Raw genomic sequence first — 13,995 nt, forward strand, 5'->3', positions numbered from 1 at the left:
TTTCTCCATCTGCTATAGAAAAGACTCTCTGGAAATTCTGGCTCTCCTGGCTCAGAACTTACTTGGTTCTCCCACAGCCATGTGTGAAGCTCTAGGAAGGATGTAAATCTTTGGGGAGTGACCCACCTGGGCTGCCTCCGTGGTGGGGAGGAAGAAGGTGCTTTGTAGGTGGAGGGATTTGAGCAAGAGGGGAATGAAGAACCACAGTGGGATGGAACAGGGTTTATTCCCCGTTTTGGACACAGCCAGAATGGAAAATAGTCCCTGCCACTTTGTTCCGGCATGGAATGGTGGTGGGAACACATCTTTACATAGTAGCTCTCTAGGGGACAGGGTTGACCAGGAGAGAGGGTATTTGGGGTAACCAGAGGGTGACATAGCCCAGCCCCTCTTGACTGTCTCTGCTCCAGCTTCTCTCCAGGGCATGAGCTAGCAAACCTCAGACCACATGCCAGGCTGTTCCCAGCAGCTGGTACAGGCTGATGGGAGTAAACCCCATATTTCCTCGTCTCTGTTTCCCCCTCTACTTCAGCCACGTTTTCTTTACCTTAATGGCTTGACCCAACCCCAGTCTCTGCCCAGAGGTGGCTGCAGCCACCCCACAGGTGATGCCTGAGCTATTCCAATGAGGAAGATGATGGGAACCACCTGTGGGTGGAGGGCCCATCAGTACTTATGGGTGCCAGGTGGGTGCTACTGCTCCTCGGCTGCACTGCGAGAGCACAGGAGGCTGCTGGAGGGGAGCGGCTGAGCTGTGGTGAGTAAAATGGATGTTTTGCTTTTCACCAATGCGTCAGAAGTTGCTTGTGAAGGTGGAGGCTTCCTCTGTGGGTGTGGGTTGAAGAGGTGGCTTTATTCAACTGTGTTGTTCCCTTCTGTGTAATTGGAAATAGTGGATTATTTCTTTGTTCATTCTCTGCTGATGGTAATTAAATGCATTTTTTTGCCCTTGAAGAGAAATTTAGTTTTAAGCCAGGTGGGGTTGTTGGTTTTTTTTTTTTGGTTTTGTGAAATGTTTGGGCAGCTCAGGGGCTCTGGACTTGGCAGGAGGCATTTCCCTGGGCATTTTTGTGATGGCTGCAGTTTTGAATGAGCATCTGGACTTTATCAGGATGAAAGAACTTTGTTTTAAAAACAGTTCTTGACTTACTGTGGCTGCGTGCATAGGGAAGCTGGGAGATGGCTCCCTTTGAGAAAGCAAATATTCTTTGGGCATTGAGGGGGCTTTCTGGACCCTCTCTCCAAGAGCGGATGGATCCTCACTGGTCAGAAGGGTCTGGACTGGTCTTCCAGTGCCTCAGCTGACAGATTATTGAAATACAAATGGTGGCAAGTGTTGTTTGCAGATTGGCTGAGCAGTGAGGATATGGGAAGCCATGGTGCTCAGGGTGGTGCTGTGAACGGGAGTCAAGGACTTGCCTTTCCTCACACTAAGTATCGTTTATGCTAAACACGCTACCCAGGGAGAAAAAAAATCAGTTGGAGCTGCTGGAGCCCAGACTGACTGGTGGGGATTAGTGTGAGCCCTTTAGGAAGCATCCAAACTCCAATGAAATGCGTAATCGCCATTTGGCTTTCCTGGGCTTGTTCTACTCAAGATTAATTACGCAACACTAATGGGAGCGGGGCTCGCTGCCACCAGGTTGTCTTGGCTCAACTGGTGCATAAAAAGAGTTTCTTGTAAGGTGATGGGAATGACTTGTGGTAGGGGAAGCTAATTTATTAATCAGATACTCATTTGGCCTTTCTGTTTATATTACTGATGATTGCTAATGGGAGGCAGACCTTGAAGGTGTGTTGGTTTTCTGGCAAACCTCAAATTAGCAGGAAAGTGTCTTTAATCTCCTGAAAACATTTCTCGTCCGCTTTCTGCTGAGTAGGAGACAACATGTCCAGCACTGCTCAAGCACTTAAAGCCACTTCTCTCCTGCTGCTGTGCAAGAGGGACCTCGGAGACCTTCACCGAGGAGCACTTTTTCCCTTGTGGGAGGGAGTCACCATCTTTACACTCCATGCGTATGGTGAGAGGGTAGAAGTAGGTTTGGCTTTAGGTGAAGAGTAGGAAAATCAGAATGCTGGTAAGGATGCACACCTTGGTCCTTGGGGGAAGTGTGGCACATCCCTTGAGATGCTTGCAGGCACTCCAGTGCTGCTCCTTCTGCCAGGTTCTTGATACCTTCTCTCCCACTGCTGGTGCTCAGGGCTAACATTTTGGGAAGCCTGGAGCATGGGCAAGATGCCCAAAGCAACAGCTTTCATGGTAGAAGGAAAATCTCTCCTAGAGCGTGCTGCCAAGCTGGGTGTCCAGGAGAGGGAGAAAGCAGGCGGGCAGCACTTCCTACTGGGCGTCCAGGCAGGTATTTTCTGGGTCATGGGGATCAGTTTGGGTCTGGGTTCTGCCGATAGAAGGCCAGGCCTGGTTTCAATGTCATTGCATTTCTTAAATCTGTACTTTAGGGAGCAAAAGATTTTTGCATCACTCCTCAAGTGCATGAAACCAGGAGTGTCACCCAGCTCACCCCCATGGGGGTGGTCCTGTTTTTTGTGGTGATTCTCTCTCTCCCCACACTGCCTCAACCCCTGGTCTCCAACAGCATCTGCAGCTGGCTCCTGAGATAGTTTGATCCCTCTCTCTCTCACCACCCTCAGTGTGAAGGATTTCTTCCTAATGTCTAATCTAAACCTTCCCCCTTCCAATTTAAAGCCACCCTCCCCACATCCTATCACTCCATGGCCTTGTAAAATGCCCCTCCCAACCTTTCCTGGAGGCTATTTCTGTACTGGATGGCTGCTATAAGGTCTTCCCAGAGCCTTCTCTTCTCCTGGCTGAACAACCTCAACTCTCTGCCTGTCATCATAGCAGAGGTGCTCCAGCCCTTGGATCATCTTTGTAGCCTTCTCTGGACCCATTCCAACAGTTCCATACCCTTCTTATGTTGGGGATTCCAGAACTGGACACAGGACTCCAGGTAGGGTCTCACAAGAGAAGAGTAGAGGAGGACAATGCCCTCCCTTAGCTGCTGGCCACACTCCTTTTGATGTAGCCTAGAACGTGGCTGGGTTTTCCCCTTATGGGAGGAAAATTCTCCTGCTTCCCCCAAAATCTGCCCATTCCTCCCAGGAAACACCAGCTGCCACGCTTCTCCTTGCAGTCACAGCAGGACCAGATTTGTCTGACTCAGTAACAGTTCCTTAATGTTCACTGCAGTAATGTAATGAACATATTAATAAGCACAGGTAGCTCTATATTTTACAACTCCTCGACCTCACCCTGGGCTGCCTGCTTCAGACACAGCGGTCCTTTGTTCAGGAGGGAATTCTGATTCATTCCCCATTAGCATTTTGATGGTACTGTGCACATTCAAAGAGCCATGCAAGTGGCTTAAAAGGTTAATGCGAACCTTGGGTTAATTCATAATATTGTTAGTTACTCAGCACAATACTCACATTAATTCAGCTGACTGCCTCTCGCCACGTTGGGAAGCACATGCTGAAATCAGCGGGGAGCACAGAAAACAAGTGTGGGAGTAGGATATTAAGTATTTTTCTGGCCTGTAAAGGTAGAATCTGAGCACCTTCAATGTATTTATTTCCCATTGCCTTTGAGGACAGCATGGCCTCATTCTACAGATGTGGTGCTGAAGCATGGAGAAGGCTGTGCCCAGTATCCCTGCAGGCCTGGGACTGTAGGAACAGAGTTAGGAGCCCTCCAAGGGGCAATTGAGACAAGTACATAAGAACTCAGCCCCTACCTGCAGCCATCTCTTTCTTGTGGGTCTGTTTGAACTATTGGAAGTGGAGAAAGTTGACTCTTTCCTTTGACACCTGCTGATTTAATAGCAGTGCCGGACTGTGTGCATCTGCTGTGAGAACCTCCACGATACTTCTCTCTTGGGATATAACCTGGAGCAGCTGGTGCAGCAGCTCAGCTTGGGAACTTGCTCCCTGCATAGAAGCAATTGCCCCACGCTTGGGAAGAGCGCTCACCTGAGTGACTGGAAGCCAAATAAAAGCCCAGACAGACAGTAGGAGATAGTGCTGAGTGAGTGCTATGCATCCATTCCTTTTGCTTACTTTTCAGAAACTTCCCTATGCAAAGAAACCCCAAGGAGAGAGCCTTAAAGCCCTGCTGCGTTCCTCCCCATCTGTTCCTTTTGTCTGTCTCGTGGACTCCCGGGCTTGTGCCTTTCCCTGCAGTGCAGGCAGCCATCCATCCCACAACTGCTGCCTAACCTCCTCCTCCGAAGGGCCCCGACAGCCCATCTGTTCCATTTGCAGATGTACAAGCCTTCTCGCAACACGACACCCTTCAGATAGCATCAAATACCTCTAGGTTTTCTAGACGGTTTTACCCTAAACCGAGATATATATGGTACAATGTCACGTATAACGTGCTGAGGTGGACAAAAAATGAGCACATTCTCCCAGGAACCCCATGTGTGACTCAGTGGAATATCAAGGAGTAAACTGCTATAAAGTAGATGAATCTGTTGTGCAATAAATTGTTAGTTTATGTACATTTTAATTGCAAATCAAGGCTATAATTAGCATGTACTTAGGCTGAGGCAATGCAATGTGCTGTTACAGTGAGCATTATTAATGGACTGTAAAAGACAACGGGGAATTGGATTATAATGTTCTTGTTTTGCAAGCTGTATGGCGAATAAATAAATTTGTCCTGGCAGCAAAATTAACTGGAATAAATGCTTCTAGCTCCATCCACCAAGAAGAGGGGTTTCTGTAGACAAACTTGTTCTCAGTCTTGAGTTAGAAAACATGATTACCAGGTCATTATTTCTGGCAATTAGGTGTCAAACAACATCAGAGAAAGAAGGTATTTTCTTTGAAATATTTAAGTAGTAAGGTAGTAATCATAGACTCATTTGCTGGAAATATGTGATGAGATTTTCTCTTTTGTGGTTAAGGTTCACTGTGCAATAAAAACCTGTGTTTATCAAGTCTACTACTAAAAGCCAGACTGCAAGCTTCATCTGTAGCACATATTTGGCTTTTCTTTGCCCAGAATCCCTGGGCTATTTGTCATGTTAATCCCATGCCAAGTCACCCATCGCAGGACAGTCTTTCCTCCTTTTTCAGTTTCAGGTTGCTTTGTAACAACAGCAAATACAAAGGACTCTGACGAGGAGGAGAATGTTTCCTTCCTTATGTTCCACAGCCAGCTTGCACATTTGAAACCATTCTGTGATTTCTGTACTTGTGTTTTTAAAACAAATCTCCAATGTTCAGTAAGAAGGTTAGAAAAAACAAGGAATAATCCTCGTTCAGTACCGATGCTGAAGGGCCTGAGTTTGTCTGGTCTACACACTAACCAAGGATAAGGCAGATCATGGCTGAGAGCACAAACCTTATCAGTGTTTTACAGGGGAGGGGAAGGAATCATACTAGAAACTACTTCTTTCATTTTGGTGGTTGTTTTATTTCTCGTTGTTTCCTTACAATCATGCTCAAATATAAAAATTCCTGGCCAAAGTTACTTCTAAAAGTATCTCACCTCCATATATAGAGGTGAAACACCACTAACTGCAGTTTTTGAGAACAAACTGGTGAGACTCTCTACAGGTTGTTTTGCCTGACATACAGAAAAATTCTCCTTTCTAACTAGTGCAAACATAGCTCAGCCTGACAGAACTGGTTACACCTGAGTGTTTCCATGCTTCATTTTCATTAATTTTAAATAACTTCTTCCCGTGGACCCTTAACAACTGGTTCATACTAAGCTGCACAGCTGTGATCCTTTTCAGCTGTACTGGGCACCCCCATGAATCACAGGAACACAGAAATAAGAATAAATGAAAAGGTGCCATGAGGATAATATATCAGTGATGGAACTCGAAAGCTCCAGGCACCTTTATTTCCAGAGCTCTGGAAGAGATGCAGTGCATTGCAGATTGGCTATTATTAAGGCACGTGGTGAAAATACGTTTATCACCTTGGGCAATTCATCTCTCAGAGTCAAACATTCTGTGCCAGTAGTAGATGAAGGTTGGCGAGTTGCTGGCTCCTATCACTATTAGCAGCAGCAGGTACAGCAGCATCATTATGGCAAAACGGTGGGTGTAAAACCAGGAAGCTTGACTGGAAGGCCTGCAAAGGAAAAAGTGCATAAATTCTGTCAGAGATGTGCAAATACCTTGGCAAAGAGTATCTTGGGGTTTGTTATTTTATAGGGTTAAGCTAATGCATTAAAACCAGAAAGTTGCTCCACAATCCCTGTAACTATCAAAGCTCACTCGCCCATCCCTTTTACCTAAGTCTCTTGTGCACAATCCTGTCCTTTCTGCCCATGTTCACACCTTTCTCTGTGGTTTGGAGCTGTAACTGCCTGGCCTGTGTACACATGTTGATTTGCTGGGGGATCACTGCCACTTAGGACAAATAAGGGCAGAGTTGAAGCTGTACTCATGAGTTTCCTTCGTATCCTACCATGAACAGAATTTTAGAGCTCTCAAAGATATGAAGTGCTTACAGGTCTGGTGAAAAAGCAAATTTAGCTGAGCTTGGGAGTGTCAAAGGATGAGATAGAGGTAACATGATGGTGTAAGCCTCGTTTCACAGGAAATGGGCTAAAACCAAACTCTGATAGTGCAGCATATCTTTCTTGCTTGTTTTCTGTCATTTTTCAAACCCAAGACGTGTTTCTCTGGCTGTCACAGCATGCTCATAGCTGCAGACAGCTGAACTCTTACCTCCTATGCTGTTTCTGTGAATATACTAGCAAGTATTTAACTCTTAAAAGCTGGTTGTTAGTGACGACGAAGTATTTCTGTGGCACATCACCCCCTTCGCTGTTTTTCACTCTTGCTCTCTTTCTGTCTATTTGCTCTGAATCTGCATTGGAATAGAAGACAGGGTGGCTTTTGGGGAACAGAAAAGCAAAAAACAGCAGTGCAACTTCAAGTGAGTGTAAAAAGGCACATAAACAACCTGCGCACACACAAATGTGCCCCCAGGAGAGTAGGAATGAGATAACCAAAGATCTAGTCTTGGTATTCCCCTGAATTCCTTAGCATCCAAGAATAGACTGAGAAGTTTGCTTGAGGCTATACCACTCCTAGTCACCTCTGGTATGGATGGCATTATGGCCCAGACTGGGGCGAGGAGGAGGCGGGTCTCCTGCCCAGTGCTTGGGGAGCTGCTACTACTAACAGCGAAAGAAAAACAATACTGAAGGACTGACAGCCCTGCAAGTAGGAAGCAGTCAAAGGAGAAGGACAAACCGGGCAGAGGCTTCCTTGACCTTATCTTGACCTGTCTGTGATGCTCCTGTTCCACCATCACAGGTAAAATATGAGGCATTATGGAACATAACTTTATATTACTGAAACTAGGAAAAACAAATTATGCCACCAAAATATCTTCTACTCAACTATACTGTTTTAAGAGCAGCTTCACAGACAAGGAGGCGGCTCTGCTTTTGACAGGTCAATAAGAAAAGGAGCCTGCAGCCAGTTTCTGCTGAAGGGTATCCACACTCCGTATACTGCACTGTCTTTACCACAGCGCACACCCAAAATAAGAGAAGTGCTAAATAAGTAGTTGTTGTTGCAGTGGACTCACCTTTCTTTTTCACCTGACACTTTACATCTGGGTGGTCAATGATCTCGCAAACAGCTACACAGCTAAGGATAGAGCCCAACACACTTCGCTGCCAACCAAGGCCATGAGGGCTGTAAAGGAGCGCCAGGCTCAGGTCACTGGTAAGATATGTACCTTCACCAAACAGGGATGTCTGAAATGGAGCAGAAATACATCCTGAAATCCTGTGGCACAACATACAAGTGCTCTTTACTTTCAGATTGGCAGTTCTGAAGGTAAATTAAGAAAGACTTTTCTGACCTGGCTTGGGCCCAGTCCATGCACTGTTTTTGTCCTGGCACAATTTCTTGGGGTGGGGCAGCTGCCCTCTCCCATCCCTCACATTAGCCGCTTGGCACAACCCTTGGTGTGGACAGATTCATGCTTTCCCGGATTTGGATTTAGTCTGCCAGCATAAGTATTTTATATCAACATGACTGCACTGCTGTTAGAGGCATTTTCACTGATTTATTGAGACTGCCGTCATTCAAATAATCCAACTTCCACAAACAAGGCAAGGCTTTACTTGCCTTTCAATCCATGCTTTACTCAAAAAAAGGGAAGTACTTCTCAATTGTGAATTCCTTTAAAATATAATTTGTTTAAATAATTTTGAATCGGAGAACTTGCCACGGTGGCTACAATTATTAATCTGGTAACTGCACTGTACTTGATAAGCCATTACTCGTAAATGATGAGGGCGGAAGAACGTAGCCCAGGTTAACTGGAAAGGTAAGCAGCTGCTGTGTCAAAGCCTCTCCCCAGATGACACAAAAAGCCAGGGGTCCCAGCTGCCCCTTTCTTTTGAAATCGGAAGAGGCGCAAATCCTACAGGATATCTCCCTTAACCAGGCCATTTAAAAAAGTCTCTGTTTGCAAGTAGCACCTAAAACTTTGCTGATCTAAACTAGAGGCCAGGCAGAAAGAGCATCTCTGCATTGCTCAGGTCCCTCTCCTCCTCCTCTGTGCACAGGCATTTCCCAGCCACAAGCTGTCGGGCAGGCCAGTGTTTTCAGAGGCATTAAACTCAACAAAGAAGCAAAGGATAGCCGTAATTCCTCACACTAGAAAGAAGGATTTCATGCCACTTCCAGTTTTTACCCCGCAAGGATGCACTAGAAAATCCCACACAACCTTCCACAAAGGCCTACAATGAAGTGAAAGCAGCCGTACAAGATCAGTAGCACATTTCACATCCCTGAAGGAATTTGGGCCTATTTTTACAAAGTGTCACCAGCTTCAAGTGACCAAGAGAAGATGGTGCCAATTCCAAGAGCCTCACCCTGTTCAAATGGCAGTGCAGGCCGTTGTGCAGTATGGAATGGAAGTTCTCGAGGCGGCTCCCATGGAAGGCATAGATGAGGTCCCGCTCCCCCTTGGTCTCGGCAAACTTGGCGTTCATTTGATCGCAATACACTACCTCAAAGAGGTAGTCTGGAGCAGGAACTGCAGCCCCAGACATCCCTGTGAGTTCTTGGATCTTCTCATACTTGAAAACAGGAAGGAATACAAGTGTTGGCTTGTGGGCTTAGATTACTACTGGAAGTTTTGCTTACTGCCCCTTAGTCTTTCATATCACTTTATGTATATTTTGATTGTTTTCTGTGTTAGAGTTCAATTTAGAAGGAGTAAGTGGACAGTAATTCCCACAGTTTCTTGCTATCAAAGGTAAATCTTAATTCTTCTCTGAAAAAAAACACCCCAAAACAATGCTGTACTGTGATTATGAATGAATTCATAAGGAATTAATAATATAAGGACAATATCACAATTCTTTGGCTACTATGATGACATATTCATCAGCTGACCTTGGAAGAGGAAAAATAGTAAGAATAGACTGTTGTAGAGATTAGTAGTAACATGAAAACAACTATTTTGATCCCTGTTACGGAAGTACCTCAGTGGCTCTCAACCTTTCTATTTTTGGGGTAGTATGCAGAAGCTCAAAGTTGTTTTTCTTGGCGAGAACCAGGACCTAGCTCTGTTACATGGAAGTTAGGCTGCCTTGGTCTAGAACATGCATGCAGGTGCTACATTAATGAGAGTAACCAACTACAATCACTCCCCATCACCAGCTGCTGACAGTGGTAACTGTTTCTTCTACCAGTGCTGTTGAAAATTTTATTTAAAAAACAAAACAACCTGTCTGTATACACAGAAAAAAATGGAATCGTGTTGAACTGTCAGGCTCTCACAATAAGAAAATAACTTTTGGTATGAGGAAGTTCAAGTTTGCCTTAAAAGACAAACTCTAAACATTCTTTCAGAACTTACCTCCTGTTTCTTAGTACTTTGTATCCTGAAGACCTTAGATGACAAAATCCAACTAAACAAATCCCAGATCCTTTTCTCTGTGTTTGGAACAGACTCCAAGAGTTCTTTCAGGCTTGGGAGAGCATTGGTATCTGCAAGCTAACATGACAGGCATTTAGCACAAACTCCTTTTCATTATGATTAAACAGAGACCTCTAGTGAAAACAAAACAATATTTCACCCTAATAGGTTGCAAACTGAAAAGCAGTTTCTGCTCTGGAATATAAACATTTGTATCCAGTTTGTGGGAAAGTTTTTGTCACTTGTCCTAAAGGCACCAGACAAGTCATAAAATATTTATATTTATCAAAAATATATGTAAGGTACATGTTAGAATAATCAAACAAGCTCCTGAAAGAAAACATCCTGTTGGGATGAAGCATCTATCGGGACAGTCATGGGGGGGCGCTCAGGCCATGTAAAACACAAACCCTTCAAAATTAATTTGAATTTCACACAGGGCAAATGGTCTGTATTCCAATGCAGGATTTGGCAGTTTCTGTGTATGGGTTTATTGCTCAAGAATCCTAACTGTACTTTAAATCCTGGTTTCTTTGGATAATGAGGTCATTCTGTGTTATTACTATTATTGCTATTATTGAGCTGCTGGAGTGCATTCAGAGAAGGGCAAAGAAGTTGGTGAAGGGTCTGGAGAACAAGCTTTATGAGAGGTAGCTGAGGAAACTGGGGCTGTTTAGTCTAGAGAAAAGGAGGCTGAGGGGTGACCTCAGCACTGCCTACAACTACATGAAAGGATGGTGAGGTGTGAGGTGGGTGCTGGTCTCTTCTCCTGAGTAACAAGTGACAGGATGGAAGGAAATAGCTTCAAGTTGCACCAGGGGAGGTTCAGATTGGATATTAAGAAAAAAATTCCTTCACTGAAAGGGTTCTCAGGCACTGGCAGAGGCTGCCCAGGGCGGTGGTGGAGTCCCCGTCCCTGGAGGTGTTTAAAAGACTGGTAGATGAGGTGCTCAGGGATCTGCTTTTGTGGTGGACAGGTACAGTTGGATTTGTTCTCAAAGGTCTTTCCCAATCAATGATTCGTAACTGTGAGGCACTGCTGTCCCCTGAGTGGGCAAATGCTGCCCTCTCTCCCAGCACAGCCTGACCTGTGCTCCCCCAGCACCTATCACAGAATGGTTTGGGTTGGAAAGACCTCAAAGCTCATCCAGTCCCAACCCTCTGCCATGGGCAGGGTCACCTCCCAAAGTACAGTGAAAAGGGAAATTTTCAGACTTGGGAGGAATGAAGAGGCAGACTGAAAAGGGAAGACAAATACCAACAGCGACTCCTGAGATCCACCAGTCCAAAGTCAGAGGGAATCAAAGAATGGTTTGGGTTGGAAGGGACCTCAAAGCCCACCCAGTTCCACCCCCTGCCACGGGCAGGGACACCTCCCACCTCACCAGGCTGCTCCAAGCCTCATCCCACCTGGCCTGGAACACCTCCAGGGAGGGCACAGGCACCGCTTCCCTGGGCAACCTGTGCCTCCCCACCCTCAGCGTGAAGAATTTCTTCCTAATGTCTAATCTAAGCCTTCCCCCTTCCAATTTAAAGCCATTTCCCTCACCCTATCGCTCCGTGCCCCTGCAAAGAGCCCCTCCCAGCTCTCCCGTGGCCCTTTCAGCCCTGGAAGCCGCTCTCGGGTCTCCCCGGCGCTCCCCCAGCCCCGCTGCCGGCCGCTCACCAGCCCCTCGAAGTCCTTGTTGCCGCCGCCTCCGTATCGGCCCGGGAAGGGCCGGAGGGCCGAGTCCCGCCGGTAGCTCTGCAGGGCGGCGGCGAAGAGGCTGCAGCGCAGGTCTGCGGCCAGCGGGTCGCTGCCGGCCGCCTCGGCGGGGCCGGGCCCGGCCATGCCCGGCGGGACTGCCCTTCCGCGGCGTCACCGGCACCGCCCCCCGGGCATGATGGGAGCGGAGGGAGGGAAGGGGGATAGGGATTGGGGGGGGGGATGGATGCTGCCCGCTCCGGTGGAGCGGGGGGGGTAGAAATTGATACGGAAGACGCTGCGAACTAACCCACTCCTGAAGATGCAACTCTTCTATCTCACATTTAATAAAGCCTGTCTGACTTTTAGGTTGTTATTCCATAATGCATTATCTTGTTTCTTTATAATGTTTTATGCTCTTAAAAGACTGGGTGGTCATAGAATTACCAGGTTGGAAAAGGCCTCTTGGATCATTGAGGAGTCCAACCATTCGTATCTGCCACTAAACCATGTCCCTGAGCACCTCATCTACCTGGCTTTTAAATATCTCCAGGGATGGGGACTCCCCCACCTCCCTGTGCAGCCTCTGCCAGTGCACAGTGACCCTTTCTAGGAAAAATTTCTTCCTGATATCCAGTCTGACCCTCCCCTGGCGCAGCTTCAGGCCATTCCCCCTTGTCCTGCCCTCTGTCACTTGGGAGCAGAGCCCAGTGCCGTCCTCTCCACAACCTCCTTTCAGGTAGTTGTAGAGAGCACTAAGGTCTCCCCTCAGCCTCCTCTTCTCCAGGATAAACAACCCCAGTTCCCTCAGCTGCTCCTCATAAGACTTGTTCTCCAGCCCCTCACCAGCTTCGTTGCTCTTCTCTGGACACGCTCCAGAGCCTCAACATCCTTCTTGTGGTGAGGGGCCCAGAACTGAACACAGGATTTGAGGTGCAAACAAAATGTGAACTTCATTCCTAAGTATAGAGTTGATATTCTTACTCGCTTCAATGGCTTAGGAGCTTTTGTAATTCTGGATAGAATCAGATAGAGCAGAGGCTGTGCACGGTTACATCAAGTAGGAAATGATTTCACAATAATGTATAGAAATTGAATTGGGTTGTTGGTTTGTTTACTTGCTTTTTACTGTCTTATCAAAAACGCATCTTTCAATAACAGCTGTATGAGCACACCTGCAATATGAAGCCATCAATTGTAGGGCAGCAGGAATACCTGCTTGGGTCTGACATATTTAATGGGAACGTGTAGAAAAAATGATTTTAAAGATACATTTAGTTTAGGTTATCCAATTTACTAGACACCTATATGTGTTTTCATCTTTAAAATATTATCCAGCCTGTGAGATGCTATTTTTCCCTTCTTGACCTACTGGTATTGGATTATTATTGTGCAGGTTTTGGGTGAGACTTTAAAATCTAGGTTTTCTCTCTCTTTGCGGAGCTTGTCACACCAATACAGATTTGTTTGGGTGTCACTACCAGCACATTTCCAGTTCCCCATTGAATTTTGTGCTGTTGGATTTCTTAGAATGGGTGGCAGCCACACTGCATTTGGTCCAGAGGGTCTCCCCTATGCCAGCAGAATGGATGGGTGACTTAAAAAGAGGTCTGGAATCACACAAAGGTTTTCCTCAGGAGTTATGCAAATTGCCTGTACTTGAAATGCAGCCAGAGAGTATTTCTGTATCCTTGAGAGGATGTATTTTACTTTATCTGATGCGGTGCCTCATTCTGCTGTACATATCTGATACCTCTGACAGGCTGTTAGCAACGTCGTTCAGTGATTCAGCTCAGGATGCGTTTATTATCTTGCATTATATTAAATTGTTCTGTGCAATCCCTTTGAAAATCAGTCATTGGCTGTCTAACTGGCTGATTTCATTCACTAATAAATCATTAGATGTAATAATTTTCAGCACCTGTTAAGAATATTAGAAAAAGGTAGAGATGTCTCTTTCAATGCCTTTGGGTGGAATTTTACATTGCTGTTCTGAGCTCTGGAATTGATGTGTGGGTTTCCCATCCAGCACTTTGATGTGACAGGCAGCGTGCTGAAGCTTCTACCTCACAGCATGCCCAGAGCTGTGATTTTGGGGCAGTGGACAGGACACGTATGGCATTGCCAACTGGGGCTCTGCTGTAGTGAGTGGGGTGTCCTGGCTTGGGATTAAGGAGTGGAACAGGCAATGTTCCCTGGGGAGAAGCTAGAAGAGAAAGACAGCATGGTGAAATGGTGGTGGGACAGGCAGAAGGAAAAGGGTTTCCTTAGAACCATGTTAGTTCTGGAGATGCTGGGCTCACTGTGCCGCCACTTTGTTACCGTAAGAGAGTCTCTCAAGCAAGAGAAGGCCTTTTGTTGACTTGTTCTAGCATGAAGAA

General features: G+C 46.2%; 1 protein-coding gene across 2 annotated transcripts; it reads right to left on the bottom strand.

The window, feature by feature from the left end:
• Positions 1–4,545: 4,545 nt before the first annotated feature.
• PARP16 (poly(ADP-ribose) polymerase family member 16) lies at positions 4,546–11,791 on the bottom strand. Of its 2 annotated transcripts, XM_054077214.1 has the most exons (6): positions 11,597–11,791; positions 9,871–10,008; positions 8,879–9,085; positions 7,579–7,750; positions 6,708–6,849; positions 4,556–6,105 (listed from the first exon to the last, which is right to left on the bottom strand). In XM_054077214.1, the coding sequence occupies exons 1-6, from the start codon at positions 11,759–11,761 to the stop codon at positions 5,961–5,963; spliced, it is 969 nt and encodes a 322-aa protein (XP_053933189.1). In that variant the 5' UTR covers positions 11,762–11,791; the 3' UTR covers positions 4,556–5,960. The 2 variants fall into 2 exon arrangements, with proteins under 2 accessions (XP_053933190.1, XP_053933189.1); XM_054077215.1 differs by lacking the exon at positions 8,879–9,085 and having other exon boundaries at positions 4,546–6,105.
• Between the last annotated feature and the right edge of the window lie 2,204 nt (positions 11,792–13,995).

Source organism: Cuculus canorus, chromosome 12 (genome assembly GCF_017976375.1).
Source record: "Cuculus canorus isolate bCucCan1 chromosome 12, bCucCan1.pri, whole genome shotgun sequence".
Taxonomy (NCBI): domain Eukaryota; kingdom Metazoa; phylum Chordata; class Aves; order Cuculiformes; family Cuculidae; genus Cuculus; species Cuculus canorus.